The following is a 13,308-nucleotide window of genomic DNA, read 5'->3' as shown; positions in this document are numbered from 1 at the left end:
AAATGGCCTATTTCTATGGTCTAATGGGACGATCCTTCTCCTAAGTCACCCATGGCTGGGAGGCCTCAGAGTTGTATTTAATGCTGCCTTCCCCCTTCTGCCTACAGTTCTGTCGGCTTCCTTTCATTCATCCTTTGCCTCTTCTCTCCCATTACCCTAGTTGAGGCTCATAGAACATCATGCCTGAATTATTGCAACTGCCTCCTAAGTGGTCCTTCCACCTCCAGTCATTCTTTCCTCTTCAATTCATCCAGTAAATCACCCCTAGACTATTTGTCAGAAATCACTGCCTTGAATATTTCCTCCCCTACCCCAACTCAGGCTTTCCATGATGCTCCATTACCTGCCCAATAAAATTCAAACTCCCTACAGCTTCACAGAGAGCTCCCAGTTTATTGCTCCAGCTTCGTCTTCCACTCCTCTCACCCATACTTACTGGTTTATTTGCTGTTCGTCGTACAAGCATACATTTTTCTACCTCTGGGGCGTTCTGTCCCTGGCATGTGAAATGCCTTTCTACTCAAGTCTTAGAACATTGACGAGTCAAGGCAAACTCGATTCTACTACTTAATATAGAGTCTACATTAATTAGAGGGACTCCCCTCTAATTATCTGTGTACAGTTTCTCTCCCTATTTCTATCTCTTTGCATCACTGCTACTTCTGCATTTTTGTTTGTTTGTTGTTTGCTTGTTTTTTTTTTCTTTTTTAAAATTTTTTTATTATACTTTAAGTTCTAGGGTACATGTACACAACGTGCAGATTTGTTACATATGTATAAATGTGCCATGTTGGTGTGCTGCACCCATTAACTCATCATTTACATTAGCATCTCCTAATGCTATCCCTCCCTCCTCCCCGCTCCCCACTCCGCACAATAGGCCCCGGTGTGTGATGTTCCCCTTCCTGTGTCTGAGTGATCTCATTGTTCAATTCCCACCTATGAGTGAGAACATGCAGTGTTTGGTTTTCTGTTCTTGTGATAGTTTGCTGAGAATTCTTGGGTTTTTTTTTAAGAGACAGAGTCTCTCTGTCACCCAGGCTGGAGTGCAGTGGTGTGATTATAGCTCACTGCAGTCTCCAACGTTTGGGCTCATGTGACCCTCCCCCTTCAGCCTCCTGAGTAGCGGAGCCTACACATGTGTATCACCATGCCTGGCTTCCACTTCTGTGTCTTTTACTGCATGCGAATTTGTCTTGTACGTGTTTTATCTTGTACTGTTTCACCAACTAGCTGGAAAGCCACCTTACCCTGTTGAAAGTCTTCCAGTGCCTCCCCCTAATTTCAGGATTAAGTTTAAAGTCTTCAGCTTGATGTATGAGTCTCCTCATGACCTGGTACCCTCTTGCGTTTCTTCTCACACCTCCCACACCCTTCTGCGTTTACCAAAGTCCCAGTCATTCCCAACTTCCTGAGTTTCCCAAAACACCCCGCATGCTTTCGTGCCTGTTTGCCTTTGTTCATCCCGTGGATGAACAAAGGCCTGGAATGTCTTCCCTCATTGATTTTACTGGCCAATCATGACCCTCTTTCAAAATCCAACTCAGGTGATACCCCCTTCAGAATACTGATGCCCCCGTCTGTGAGATGTGCATCTGTTTTGCCTCCGCAGCATCCTGTGATACTGCACTGCCCCTGTTCAGCTGCTGACCCACCTTTCCTAGGGACTGTAAATTTTCTGCAGATGGGACACTTCCATCCTTCTCCCATATATTCCTAGCACCTCATCCAGCGGCTGCTGGAGTAGTGAAAGGAGGCAGGTGTGGCATGGGCAAGGCCAGCTGATTACACAGGTAACCACAAGGTGGCATTTACTAGATGAATTTACCATGACTCAGAGCCTGACTTTCAGGCTGGATGCCTGGGAACTTGGCTTACCATATTGACAGTGGCTGCATCTCAGGAAGATAAACCTTATTAACCGAAGGCATAGAGGCTCCTCTATAAAATCAGTGTGCCTGTGTACTGATTATCTTGAACAGGATGATTGCTGGCATTGACCTGACCGGGGTGTTCTCCTCCCATTTACATGCCACACAGAAAACAAATTCTCTCATTATAGATTTTCAGCCAATTCCTTTTATTTCACAATGGCTAATCACATGAATTGTGTGTGGATTTTACTGAGCTCACCTCTTAGAGAACAATCTTATTTCTAAACTCTTGGAGAGAGGTAGAAACCCTCTCCTGTAGCGTTTACGTGCTGATTAATCTGACATTTACTAAACCTTTAGCAAACACTTGTTGTGACATGACCAGGTAGTTCCTGAATGAATAAATGAATGCAGATCGTGACACTAGATAGATGGCAGTGATGGAAAGTCCAGTTGTGGCAAAGTAGCATGTAGACATGCTCCACATGACCTGATTATTGGAATATGATTTCCCCCTTAAAAGCTCCTTTTGCTCTCTTACACATTTCTGACTCTTTTTCCTCATATTCTTCTCAGCCATCATGTTGGCATCTACTGCCGTGTATGGGGGAACCTCACTAGCACATTCCAGACTGAGCTTCCCCCACCCTTGGTCTGGCTTCCTTGTCTGCCCTGCTGCTCTGATTGCTCTCACCACAGGCCCTACCTCTTCCCCATTTCTCCTTCCTCCAAAGGAGTTCTAGTTCTCCTACTTTTTAAATCAGAATGTGCCTTGGACTGGGTACTAAGGTAAGTGACCAAGCACAGATTCTGCTGACGTCTCTGATGCTGCATTTTGAACTCGCGCCTTCGTCTCTGACTTCAGCCCTCCTCTCAAGGTGTATCCCAGCATGTTTTGAAAGGAAACAGCTCCAAAGAAAGTAAAAATATCAGGATCCCTTATCCGTAGGATGTTAAAATAAAGTCGGCTCAGAAGAGGACAATTAGCCTTTTCTTAACAAAGTATCAAAGGTACTGTAGGCATGAAGCATGTAGATAAAGTTGGACTGAATTGTTCTTGTTGTTTTTATACTCACGCCTTGACGTGCATATTGTGGCTGCATAATCCCAAAATTTATCACGCCTGTGGTTCTTTAACCTTGTGGTGAGAAAATTACATTTCTGGTCGTTTGCCAGTGTTAGGAATTTCTGATTCTAATATCCAACTTAGTATTAATTTTTCACTATTTTAAATGGCTAAGAAATTATGTTTCAAGTTGGATACCAATACCTTTAAACAAAATAAGAATAGGAATTTTTCTTTCACATTATATCTTTTTCTCTTTCCCCCTTCATCCCTAAATAGAATTTTTTACATAAATACATTGTGCTTCTTATCAAGAACTCCAGGTTGGTCCTCAAGAAAGCTTAGACACTTAACCGCAATAAAGAAATAATATCTGCCCCAATTTTTAAGCAACTATTGTGTGTATGCCAATCTCTGTGCAAAGTATAATATTTTACATACCCTAAATGTATTTTTTCTTTTCTTTCTTTCTTTCTTTCTTTTTTTTTTTTTTTTTTTTTTTTGAGACAGAGTCTTGCTCTGTTACCCAGGCTGGAGTGCAGTGGCGTGATCTTGGCTCACTGCAACCTCCACCTCCCGAGTTCAGGTGATTCTCTTGCCTCAGCTTCCCAAGTAGCTAGGATTATAGGCACACACCACCATGTCCAGCGAATTTTTGTATTTTTAGTAGAGATGGGGTTTCTCCATGTTGACCAGGCTGGTCTTGAACTCGTGACCTCAAGTGATCCACCCGCCTCGACTTCCCAAAGTGCTGGAATTATAGGCATGAGCCACTGCCCCGGACCCCTAAATGTAATTCTTAAACAACCCTCTGAAGAGTGTCACTCCCAGACAGCTCTCCCCATTTTACAGATGAGGATCCTAATATTGCCCAAGTCCCAGTGCGGGAACAGAGCAGAACTGGAAGCCAAGCACACTTCCTTGTTCACGCTCTTTCCCGTGCAGTACTTCTGCCTCCTTGGTAACATGGCTGTGTTTCCAGGTTTTGCCACAATCTCTTCCTATCATAACAAGCACAAGAATGTGAGCCTTATGTTTTGTGCTTTTCATCCTGTTATTTTCCACCTATAGAAGAAACAAAATATTTGAGGACATTATATATGTGGCCTCATTATTATGTGTCAGTCATGTGCTGCCACATATGGAACAGATGCTGTGTGACTTCCAAAAGTTGTTTCATGGCACAATTAGAAATAGCCCGTTAGAAGGAGGTAACAGTGTATTTTTTTAAACGTTAAGTTTGCTACACTGTTTTTAATGTTATATTCTTATATATTTGTATGTATCTTTTATGTATATTTATTTTATGTATATTTACATATGTGTATATATACACATACTTATGTATATGTATGTGTATTTATTGTATGTATATTTCATTTTATGTGTATTTTATTTTATATATTTTTACATAGTTTATATCATATATTTCTGTGTTTTTTAGCTGATGAAGAGTATGAAGATGGAATTGAAAGGACGTGTGACACTCTTCTTATGTGCATTGTCACCGTGCTGAACCAGGGCCTCAGGAACGGCGGTGGTGTGGGGGATGTGCTAAGAAGGCCATCAAAAGATGTAAGCCAGAGTAAAAGTATTTTTTCAGGGAGCACATCTTTTTTTTAAACCTTTCTTCGCAGCATTTATAATTTGGGTTTGGTTTTCAGGATAATATATTGTACCATTTGCTTTAAAAGTATAGCCATGGCTGTTAAAGCCAATTAATTGTTTGCTAGGATTACATAGAAACAGCTAATGTACTACAATTCTTTGTGTGTTTGTAGAGTGGTGAAGTGTTTCCAAGTTAATCTGTGTATTGCATTACAGCAATGAAATCATGACTGGGAACTTTATATGTAGGAGTTGATTATTACATAAATAACATAAACGAGGTTTCCTCTTGCCTATCAGGTTTCTTGAGCATGAAGATTTACTCTTTGATTCTGCATAGGAATAGCCTCCATCATTTATCCATGATAAATACAATTGAGCCAATTCTCACAGGATTTCATATATTAAAATGGCAAAGTGGAAACATTTCTCACTAGCTGGAAAATCTCAAGTGCCAGGCGGGGAGCTTGAAGCATCTTAGCTCTGCTCAGGCCAGTTGTATCATATTGTCAAGTCATCTAACCTCTTAACCTCAGGTTCCTCTTCAGTTAAAAAACTGGATTGCATGGTCTCTAATTTGCATTTTAATACTGTTCCTCAGGTAGAAATAAGAAGGAGCTGTATATACTTGACACTGTATGGCCGAGATAAAGCCTACTCCAGAAATTGACAGATCATTAGGTCCTCCTTAGCTCCCTAATCACTGAATTTTGGAATTGGCATTTAACTACCTTTTCTACAATGTCTGGGATAGGAGACCACTGTGCCAAAATGCATTTAGCAGAATGGCATAACAAAGTCATTTCTAAAGAAAGCAAAGTCCCACCATTGTGGGAAAGACATGTGTCACTCCTAGAGAAATTTAAGTGGTTCTGGAAATAGGCTAGGAAGTTTTTCTTACAACACTTCAAGTAAAGATGGAAAGTGAGCCTTATTTTTCCAACTTGGGATACTATTTATATTCATTTCGCAAACATTTATTGAATATACTCTCTATGCTAGACAGTGTCCTCAATCAATATGCCTAGAAAGTGTGTGTGTATATATATGTGTATACACACACACACACACACATATATATACATATACATGTATATGTCTATATACACACACTTTTTTTTTTTTAATTTTTATTTCAGGAGCCCTTGTTTGCTGCCCGAGTGGTTTATGACCTTCTTTTTTATTTCATTGTTATCATTATTGTTCTGAACTTGATTTTTGGTGTTATCATCGACACTTTTGCTGATCTCAGAAGTGAAAAACAGAAAAAAGAAGAAATTCTAAAGACAACTTGTTTCGTCTGTGGTAAGTGTTCTGCAGATGCTAAAATAATAGATGAATAAACTGTTTGCAGGAAAGAGGGGCTAGAGGGATTTTTATTTTTCATGCTTTTGGAAAAATTATTTCAAAATGAAGGCTGGATAAAATTCAGATTATGTAACTGAGCATTAGACTGGAATTCTCTGCTTCTATAAATAGAGAGAGGAATTATACCCCAAAGCTATCCTGTCATTATTTCTATGATTTACATGATTCTCTGACTATAGAAATGTGATGCAAAATGCCAAAAGATTTCACCAACTGGCAAACAGGCTTTTAATCACAGTAACATATTTATTACACAACAGAATGATATTTAATTTTGTTAGAATATGAATCCGAATATGATTTTCCAGCAGCTTGAACTTCTACTCACTGACATCACTATGTTTTGGATTCTGAACTGAGTGTTCTTTCAGTTTGTTTGTTTGTTTGCTTGTTTGTTTATTTATTTATTTAGAAATGGAGTCTTGCTCTGTCACCCAGGCTGGAGTATAGTGGCACGATCTCAGCTCATGCAACCTCCGCCTCCTGTGTTCAACTGATTCTTCTGCCTCAGCCTCCCAAGTAGCTGGGACTACAGGCGTGTACCACCACGCCCGGCTAATTTTTGTATTTTCTGTAGAGCCAGGGTTTCTCCATGTTGGCTGGGCTGGTCTTGAACTCCTGACCTCAGGTGATCCACCCACCTCGGCCTCCCGAAGTGCTGGGATTGCAGGTGTAAGCCACCGTGCCTGGCCCTTCTCTCAGTTTTTAATTTCTCTCTCTCCTCTCTCTCTCTTTCTCTCTCTCTGTCTCTCTTACACACACACACACACACACACACACACACACACACACACACCACTCCCCTCCCCTTCTCCCATCATCATCTCTCCCAGTGCACACAGCCTTCTCCTTCCTTCTCGCTGCCCTCATCATCCCCCTCGGCTCTGCCCTCTTCTCTGTACCCACCACCTCTTTCTGGCTTCAGATGTCTTTGTAGCTGGTCTCTTGGCACCCTAGAATCTATCCTCCTCTTTGGGTGATCACCCACTCTAGGTTTCAGTCACCTTCCTTGTTTCCACATTAGGCTGAAAAAGATCTTTTGGTGATAGTCACAAAACAAGCCTAAGGGGTTCACTACAACATTACTCTATGTAACAGATTGGGCCCTCAATACACTTCATTCTCTCCTTGCTTCAACTTTTGTTGAGTGACTTACTCACCTCAGTGGCTCTCCAAACCTTTTCTACCTTCCTCCAACAGTTGAAGGTGTACCAGGTAATAATGTAAAATAATATGCTATATTCAGTGGAAACAAATAGAAAGTAGTCATTCCCTGTTTTGGTGTGTTCACAATCTATTTTGGGATACAAACCCAATAAATAGCCTTGCTATCTCATGCATGGAAGGAAATGGTAGAGAAGTTTACAGGAAGCTGCAGGTACCCAGAGGAGAGATACCTCTCCAGGGTGGGGTAGGGAGTGAGAAAGAAGAGTCAGGAAAGCCTTTAGAAGAGATGGTAACTGAGCTGGTGGTAAAAGATGAAAGGGAGAGGTTGCCAGATCAAAGTGAATACAAGCAGAAAGGCCAGGACAAGCAAAGTCATGGAGGTGGAAGAACAGTACAAGGGCCTTCACTTACTCTAAAGCAGCTCAGTGTTTCTGACATAAACTTCAGAGCAGGGCACGCTAAGAGAGGAGATTGGCCAGACCACGTGTGGCCTTTTATGTTAGGCAGCTTGGACTTTATCATCCGGACTTACCGGGGAAGATGAACCATTAAAGAATTTTAAGTAGAACAGTGCAGGGTCTAATTTTTTTTTTTGTTTTAGAGCACTGTGGCAGCTTTGGGAGGTCATTCATCAGGAAACAGTACCAGAAGCAGAGTCATCAGGTGGGAGGTCATTACCACAGTCCAAGTGAAAGGTAACGAAAGCAGGAGAGTTAGTGGTGGCAGTATAAGGGTAGAAGACAAAGTCAAGAAATACTTAGGAGATCACATCTTTAAATCTTGATGGTTAGGAAAGGATATGAAAGACAGCTTGGGTGCCCAAGCGGATGGTAATACTAACAAGCGATTAAGCTTGAGAATAGGTGAAAAAAACAATTTAGGTAGGAATATGCTGAGTTTAACTTTGAGAATCCTGAAATTGAGGTGTATACTGACCCACCCCAGTGGGATACAGCACAGGTCAGTTCATGAGTCTGAGCCTCAGAGATTGAGTCTTCACTGGAGACTTAACTGGGGAATCCTCAGCCTATATGTGATAGTGAAATCTGGAGTGTGGAGGAGGGTGTCCAAGTGAGACGAGAAGCAGAGAGACTACAAGTGGAAAGCCCCAGCTTTGAAGAGTTGGAAGAGAAAGAGGAGCACACACCAACAACTCAGAGTACCAAGTCAGAATAGTGTGAGGAGAGCCAGGAAGGGGTGGCCTGTGGAAGAGAGGGGAGAAAACAATTTGGAAAGAAATGAATTCATTATCAACTCTCTCCAAGCAGAGAAAGCCAGTAACATGGTCTGGAAAAGCCTTCTGATTTCTTATTTAGGAGGCTTTGGTGAATTCAGGTGGAGTGGATTGTGCAGTGCTGAGTAGAGATTTGCTAGAAGGAAACTGAGAGTGATCCAAGAGTCTTCTGTTTAATGTCTCAATTAGATGGGGAAAGCAAAATTGAGATGTAATCAAGGAAGATGTCATACAATTCGGGGGTTTGGGGAAGAGGCTGAGAGGACACTCCTTCAACCTTGGAAGATAAATATACCTCCTCCTACCTTTATAGAAAAATAACCCACACCCTGTATTTTTTTCTATTTTTCTCTTCTTTATGTGACAACTATCACCACCTCCATTTCTTCACAATAGATGTATGTGTGTCTCCTTTCTTCTCTTCTCAGCCTTTCCAAGGATGATCCTCTCTTCCCTTGGGTCACCTCACCTGGAGCTCTGTCCCCTTTCAGCCTCATCATAAACATTTTTTTAAATGATTATTTATTAAATACTTACTACATGTCTGGCTTTTTACTTAGGTATTTATTTTGATACTATGTATGATGTATATTACCACCCCTTTACAAACATAGGAACAGAGACTTGGCTCCCATCAACATCCAGTTAGTAAGCAGAAGAGCCAAGATTTGAACAGAGGACTCCCTAACTCAAAAGTCCACTCAGTTATCCTATTCTAAAATGACAAAGTGACAGGTTCTCATTCAAGTATAACCAAGCCTGAGGACAGATCCTGGTGGAAGGGTATAGCGTTATGGGGCCAAGCTGTTGTTTAGAAGAGTGAGTCCCATACAGGAGAATGACGCTGCCCTCGGAAACTTCTCGGTGTATCTCATGGTCTTTCTTTTGCACTGCTTCTTCGTCTATGCCCTTTTCTTCATGGTTGTGATCATCATCATGTTGGTACACTACCTCTGAGAGAGATGCTCTTTGGAAGAATGGACCAGAGGCTGGAAGCCTCATTCTAAGACATGATATTGTCTCCTATGTTTTAACGAAAAACATGAACAGCAACCTAAGCCCATTGCTTACCCATGATTCCTGCTCCTCTAAGCTTTCCCTTCACAGTCAGAATTCTCTTTGGCTTTCACAGTTATTAAAAAGCCAGTCACCTATAAATTCCTTTAAACATCATAATAAGTGTCGTCAACAAACTGAAGTGTTCTTGAATCTCACTGTTAACTTCCCGCTGACCTTTTCTTCTCCCTCTGCTTGCTTTTTCTTGGTCACAGGGTCCTATTCCTTCTCTCAAAACCCCATAATCGGAGGTTTTGATTTTGCCCTTGACTCCTTGTCTCTTCTTTCTGTCCTCCTCTTTGACATCACTTTTATGCAGATTATTGCCAAGTATGCACGCTCAGCTCCAACCTTTTCCCCAGGCTTTCCCCTCTGTTTTCAGTCGCTCACTGGACAGTTAGACAGGCATGTCTTCCTGGCAGCCAAACCGGCCATGTCTGAAGCCAGTGCATCATCCCTTTCCGTCTCCCTCCTCTAGCCTAGCTCTTTATCCTGACGTGCATAGAGCTATTAATAATATCCCACAGTGCCTTCAGTTATCTGAGGGAACCACACCATCATGTTTAGCATCTCCTTTTTTCTCTTCCAGGTGCCCTAGCTACCATGTGCTAATGAATCCACTTTCACAATCTCACCCACATCCTTCCACACATTCCCACAGCCACATCTTAGTTTTTCAGGCTAACCCTGGCTCACAACCCCAAATGGCCGGCTCGGTGTTGCCAGACTAATTTTTCCAGTTTGAATTATTCATTTCCCTACTCAAAAAGCCATCAATAACATTGCACAGTCTATAACTCTGAAACTCTAATTTTCCTGGCATCTAAGCTACGCCACAATCTGGCCCCTTCTTTTTTTTGCCTACCTTCTCCCCCACCATTCTCCCATTTATAGCTCAAGTTCCAGGGCAACTACATTACTTACCTTTAACTTCCTAGACTCTCCATGTATTCTTAGTTGTGGGAGAACAATTTCATTTGGAATGCCCCAATTCCTACGCTCTGAGACGCAGCTCTAATGCCATTGTTCTAGAAGTCTTCTCTGATCTTACACATCTGCCCCTAAATTCCTCACATCGCACTTAGTGATATGGCACTGTACATATTTCTGTTGTCTGATCACCTCTGCTGGATGCCATGCATTCTCACATCAAAGAAAATGCATGAACTTTATAGTCAAGTAGTCATAGGTCTACACTGGTTCTGCATCCTAGCTATGTGATCTTGGCCAAATTTCTAATCATCCTGAGCTACTGTTTCCTCACCTGGAAAATGAGGAATATAATGCCACGGTTTGGTGTTGTGATAAGTATAAATGAGATCATGTATATCAAAATCTCTAGCAGGAGGCTTAACTGAAGGTCTGCCCTCAACACATGTTAATTTCTCTTCTTTAAGAGAACCAGATCCATGTCCTACCCATTTTTTTTCACTTTCATAATGTGTATTGGTGAAGATCCATAAATATTTGCTTAATGAATGACTATCCAATAAGTCAGCCTCAGGCTGATACTGTCTTTATACTTGTCTGGCTTATAATCTACAAAAGGAAGATAAAATACTGAGATCGTATGTACTGCAGACAGCAGGTGTGCTGATTCCAGGTTGCTCCAGATTTTGTTACATGCAGGGTATTGTTTCTGTGGAGTGCTGCCCACAGGAATATAGGGTGACATCTCAGGACGCTCAAAGAGATGTAAGATCAATGTTGTCTGTTTTCTAGAAGCTTCACATTTATTCAAAAATCTGAGGGAACACTTAGGTAATTTAACCTAAGTGTAAACTTAAATAGTATTTTTATATTAGAACAAACAGATTATTGTAAAATAGAGCAAATTCAGTGTGAATATTTAAAATAAAATAGAAACTTTTTAAAAAATGGATAATTGCCTTCAGGTACTTTTAGCTGCTACTTTCTGGGACCTCAGTAAAAGAAACATATACATTTTCTGCTCTCTTCCTTTAAAGGATCTTCTTCAGAAACACATAAGAAGCATTATGATAGTGTATATCTGATATATATGATAATGTATATTCATTCATTCCTAGAAGCTCCAACCACACAAATGATATAATTCATCTCATATATGTTAGGAAACTTAGTTAACAAGAATGATTTAAATGGTTGGTATATTTGGGAGTTGTGCTAGTAGGCTATAAAATAGTGACTGGTCTAGAAATGGTTCTTGGTAAAGTTGGATGTGAAGTTGTGATCCAAAGAAGGACATAGTACCAAATAACAAAGGAGAGAATCTCCACAGTAGGAGAGAACTGGCTCCTGGTGTGTGCCAAGGGACACCCAGAGTAGGACAAGAGGATGTAGATTCTGTGACAGGCAGTGGACCAGTTGGAACTTTCCCAGCCTTGAAGACAATGTCCAGATGTTTGAAAGTGAAGCCTGATTCAGAAAAACAATAGCCAGTGATCTAGAAGGTGGCCGTGGGAGGGTGATGATTAGCAGATGACAGAGCTGAGCAGGAAGCAGAGACGCAGATTAGCTCTTGCATCCATATTAATTATGAACGTTGAGTTACTAGAGGCTGAAAATCCAGTAAGAAAGAGATGTCGAAAGACCAGGTGTGACAAAACAACAGCACGGAGAAAGGATTTGATGACAGGTCAGAATTCCTATTCTGAGGCCAGGCGCGGTGGCTCATGCCTGTAATCCCAGCACTTTGGCAGGCCGAGGCGGGCGGATCACGAGGTCAGGAGATCAAGACCATCCTGGCTAACATGGTGAAACCCCGTCTCTACTAAAAATACAAAAAAATAACCGGGTGTGGTGACGGGTGCCTGTAGTCCCAGCTACTCAGGAGGCTGAGGCAGGAGAATGGCCTGAACCCGGGAGGTGGAGCTTGCAGTGAGCCAAGATTGCACCACTGCACTCCAGCCTGGATGACTGAACGAGACTCTGTCTCAAATAAATAAATAAATAAATAAATAAATTCCTATTCTAAGGATAGGGTATCTTGCTGTGCCGATATTATCATAAACTCAGTCATTCAAGTATCATAAACTCAAGTCATTCAAGTCAGAAAATTCAGAGTCATTATTGATTTCTCCTTCTTCCTCAATCTATACCTCTGATTGGGCATCAAGTCCTTTCAAGTTTTCATTCCAAAATGCCTCTTCAGTCTCTCTTATTCATTTATTTAATTATTCTGTCAAATTTAGTTGTATGCCTACTGTTCTCCAGACACTCTGCCAGGTGCTGGTAATGCAAAAATGAGTCAGACAGTAAAATGGTAGAAGCTAAGATAGAAACAGACACATTTTCATAGTGAAGTGTTGTGGGCCCAGAAGATCAAACAGCTGGTTGTGTCTGTGGGAGTCGGTGGTGGAAGTGGGGGAGCTGAGTCTTGAAGAAGGAATACTTGGAAGGCAGAAAAGAGAGTAGATGAAGGTGTCTTGGTGTATTTGGCAAATGATGAGAAAGGCGACATTCTACAAGAACTGTGCTGAGTGGAATGTCAGTGCCTGAGTCTAAGAATGACTTTAAGTTCTCTGGTCAATGGGGACTTCATTAACAGAGGCAAAGAAGAGGGCTCAAGAAACAAATTTTTGATGAGCTAAGTTTGACATCCCCCACAAGCTATCCAGGTGGATATATCCAGCTGGCAGCTGGAAATAGGAATGGAAGTTGAGAAGAAAGGTCAATAATGGGGATAAGTATTGAGAAAACATTAGCAAGATGATGCTAAAACCGCAGAATGGATGATGAAGCTTAGAGAGCAAGAACTTATGAAGATGAAGAACAACCAGTTTCCCTCTTTTACATTTCCCCCTCCACTGCCCTGGTGCCTGGGTCTTGCATCCTCAGTCTCTTATCCCAATCTTCCCCTGAATCCTGCCACAGGAACGACTTGAAGTATATCTCTGAATACACTAGTTTCTCCTCAGAAGTTTTCAGAATAGGCTGGGCATGGTGGCTCATGC

General features: G+C 41.5%; 1 protein-coding gene across 3 annotated transcripts in view; it reads left to right on the top strand.

Moving 5' to 3' along the window:
* Nucleotides 1-13,308, top strand: part of ITPR2 (inositol 1,4,5-trisphosphate receptor type 2) — a 491,137-nt gene that overhangs the window by 423,404 nt on the left and 54,425 nt on the right. For all 3 annotated transcript variants that reach the window (XM_009180421.4, XM_021923257.2, XM_009180422.4), the window contains 2 exons: nt 4,385-4,515; nt 5,688-5,853. In XM_009180421.4, the coding sequence (XP_009178685.1) occupies nt 4,385-4,515; nt 5,688-5,853 (297 nt within the window). The remainder of the gene's footprint in view (nt 1-4,384; nt 4,516-5,687; nt 5,854-13,308) is intronic.

Source organism: Papio anubis, chromosome 9 (genome assembly GCF_008728515.1).
Source record: "Papio anubis isolate 15944 chromosome 9, Panubis1.0, whole genome shotgun sequence".
Taxonomy (NCBI): Eukaryota; Metazoa; Chordata; class Mammalia; order Primates; family Cercopithecidae; genus Papio; species Papio anubis.
Note: the sequence above shows the minus strand (reverse complement) of the source record. Positions and strands in the feature narration are given on the sequence as shown.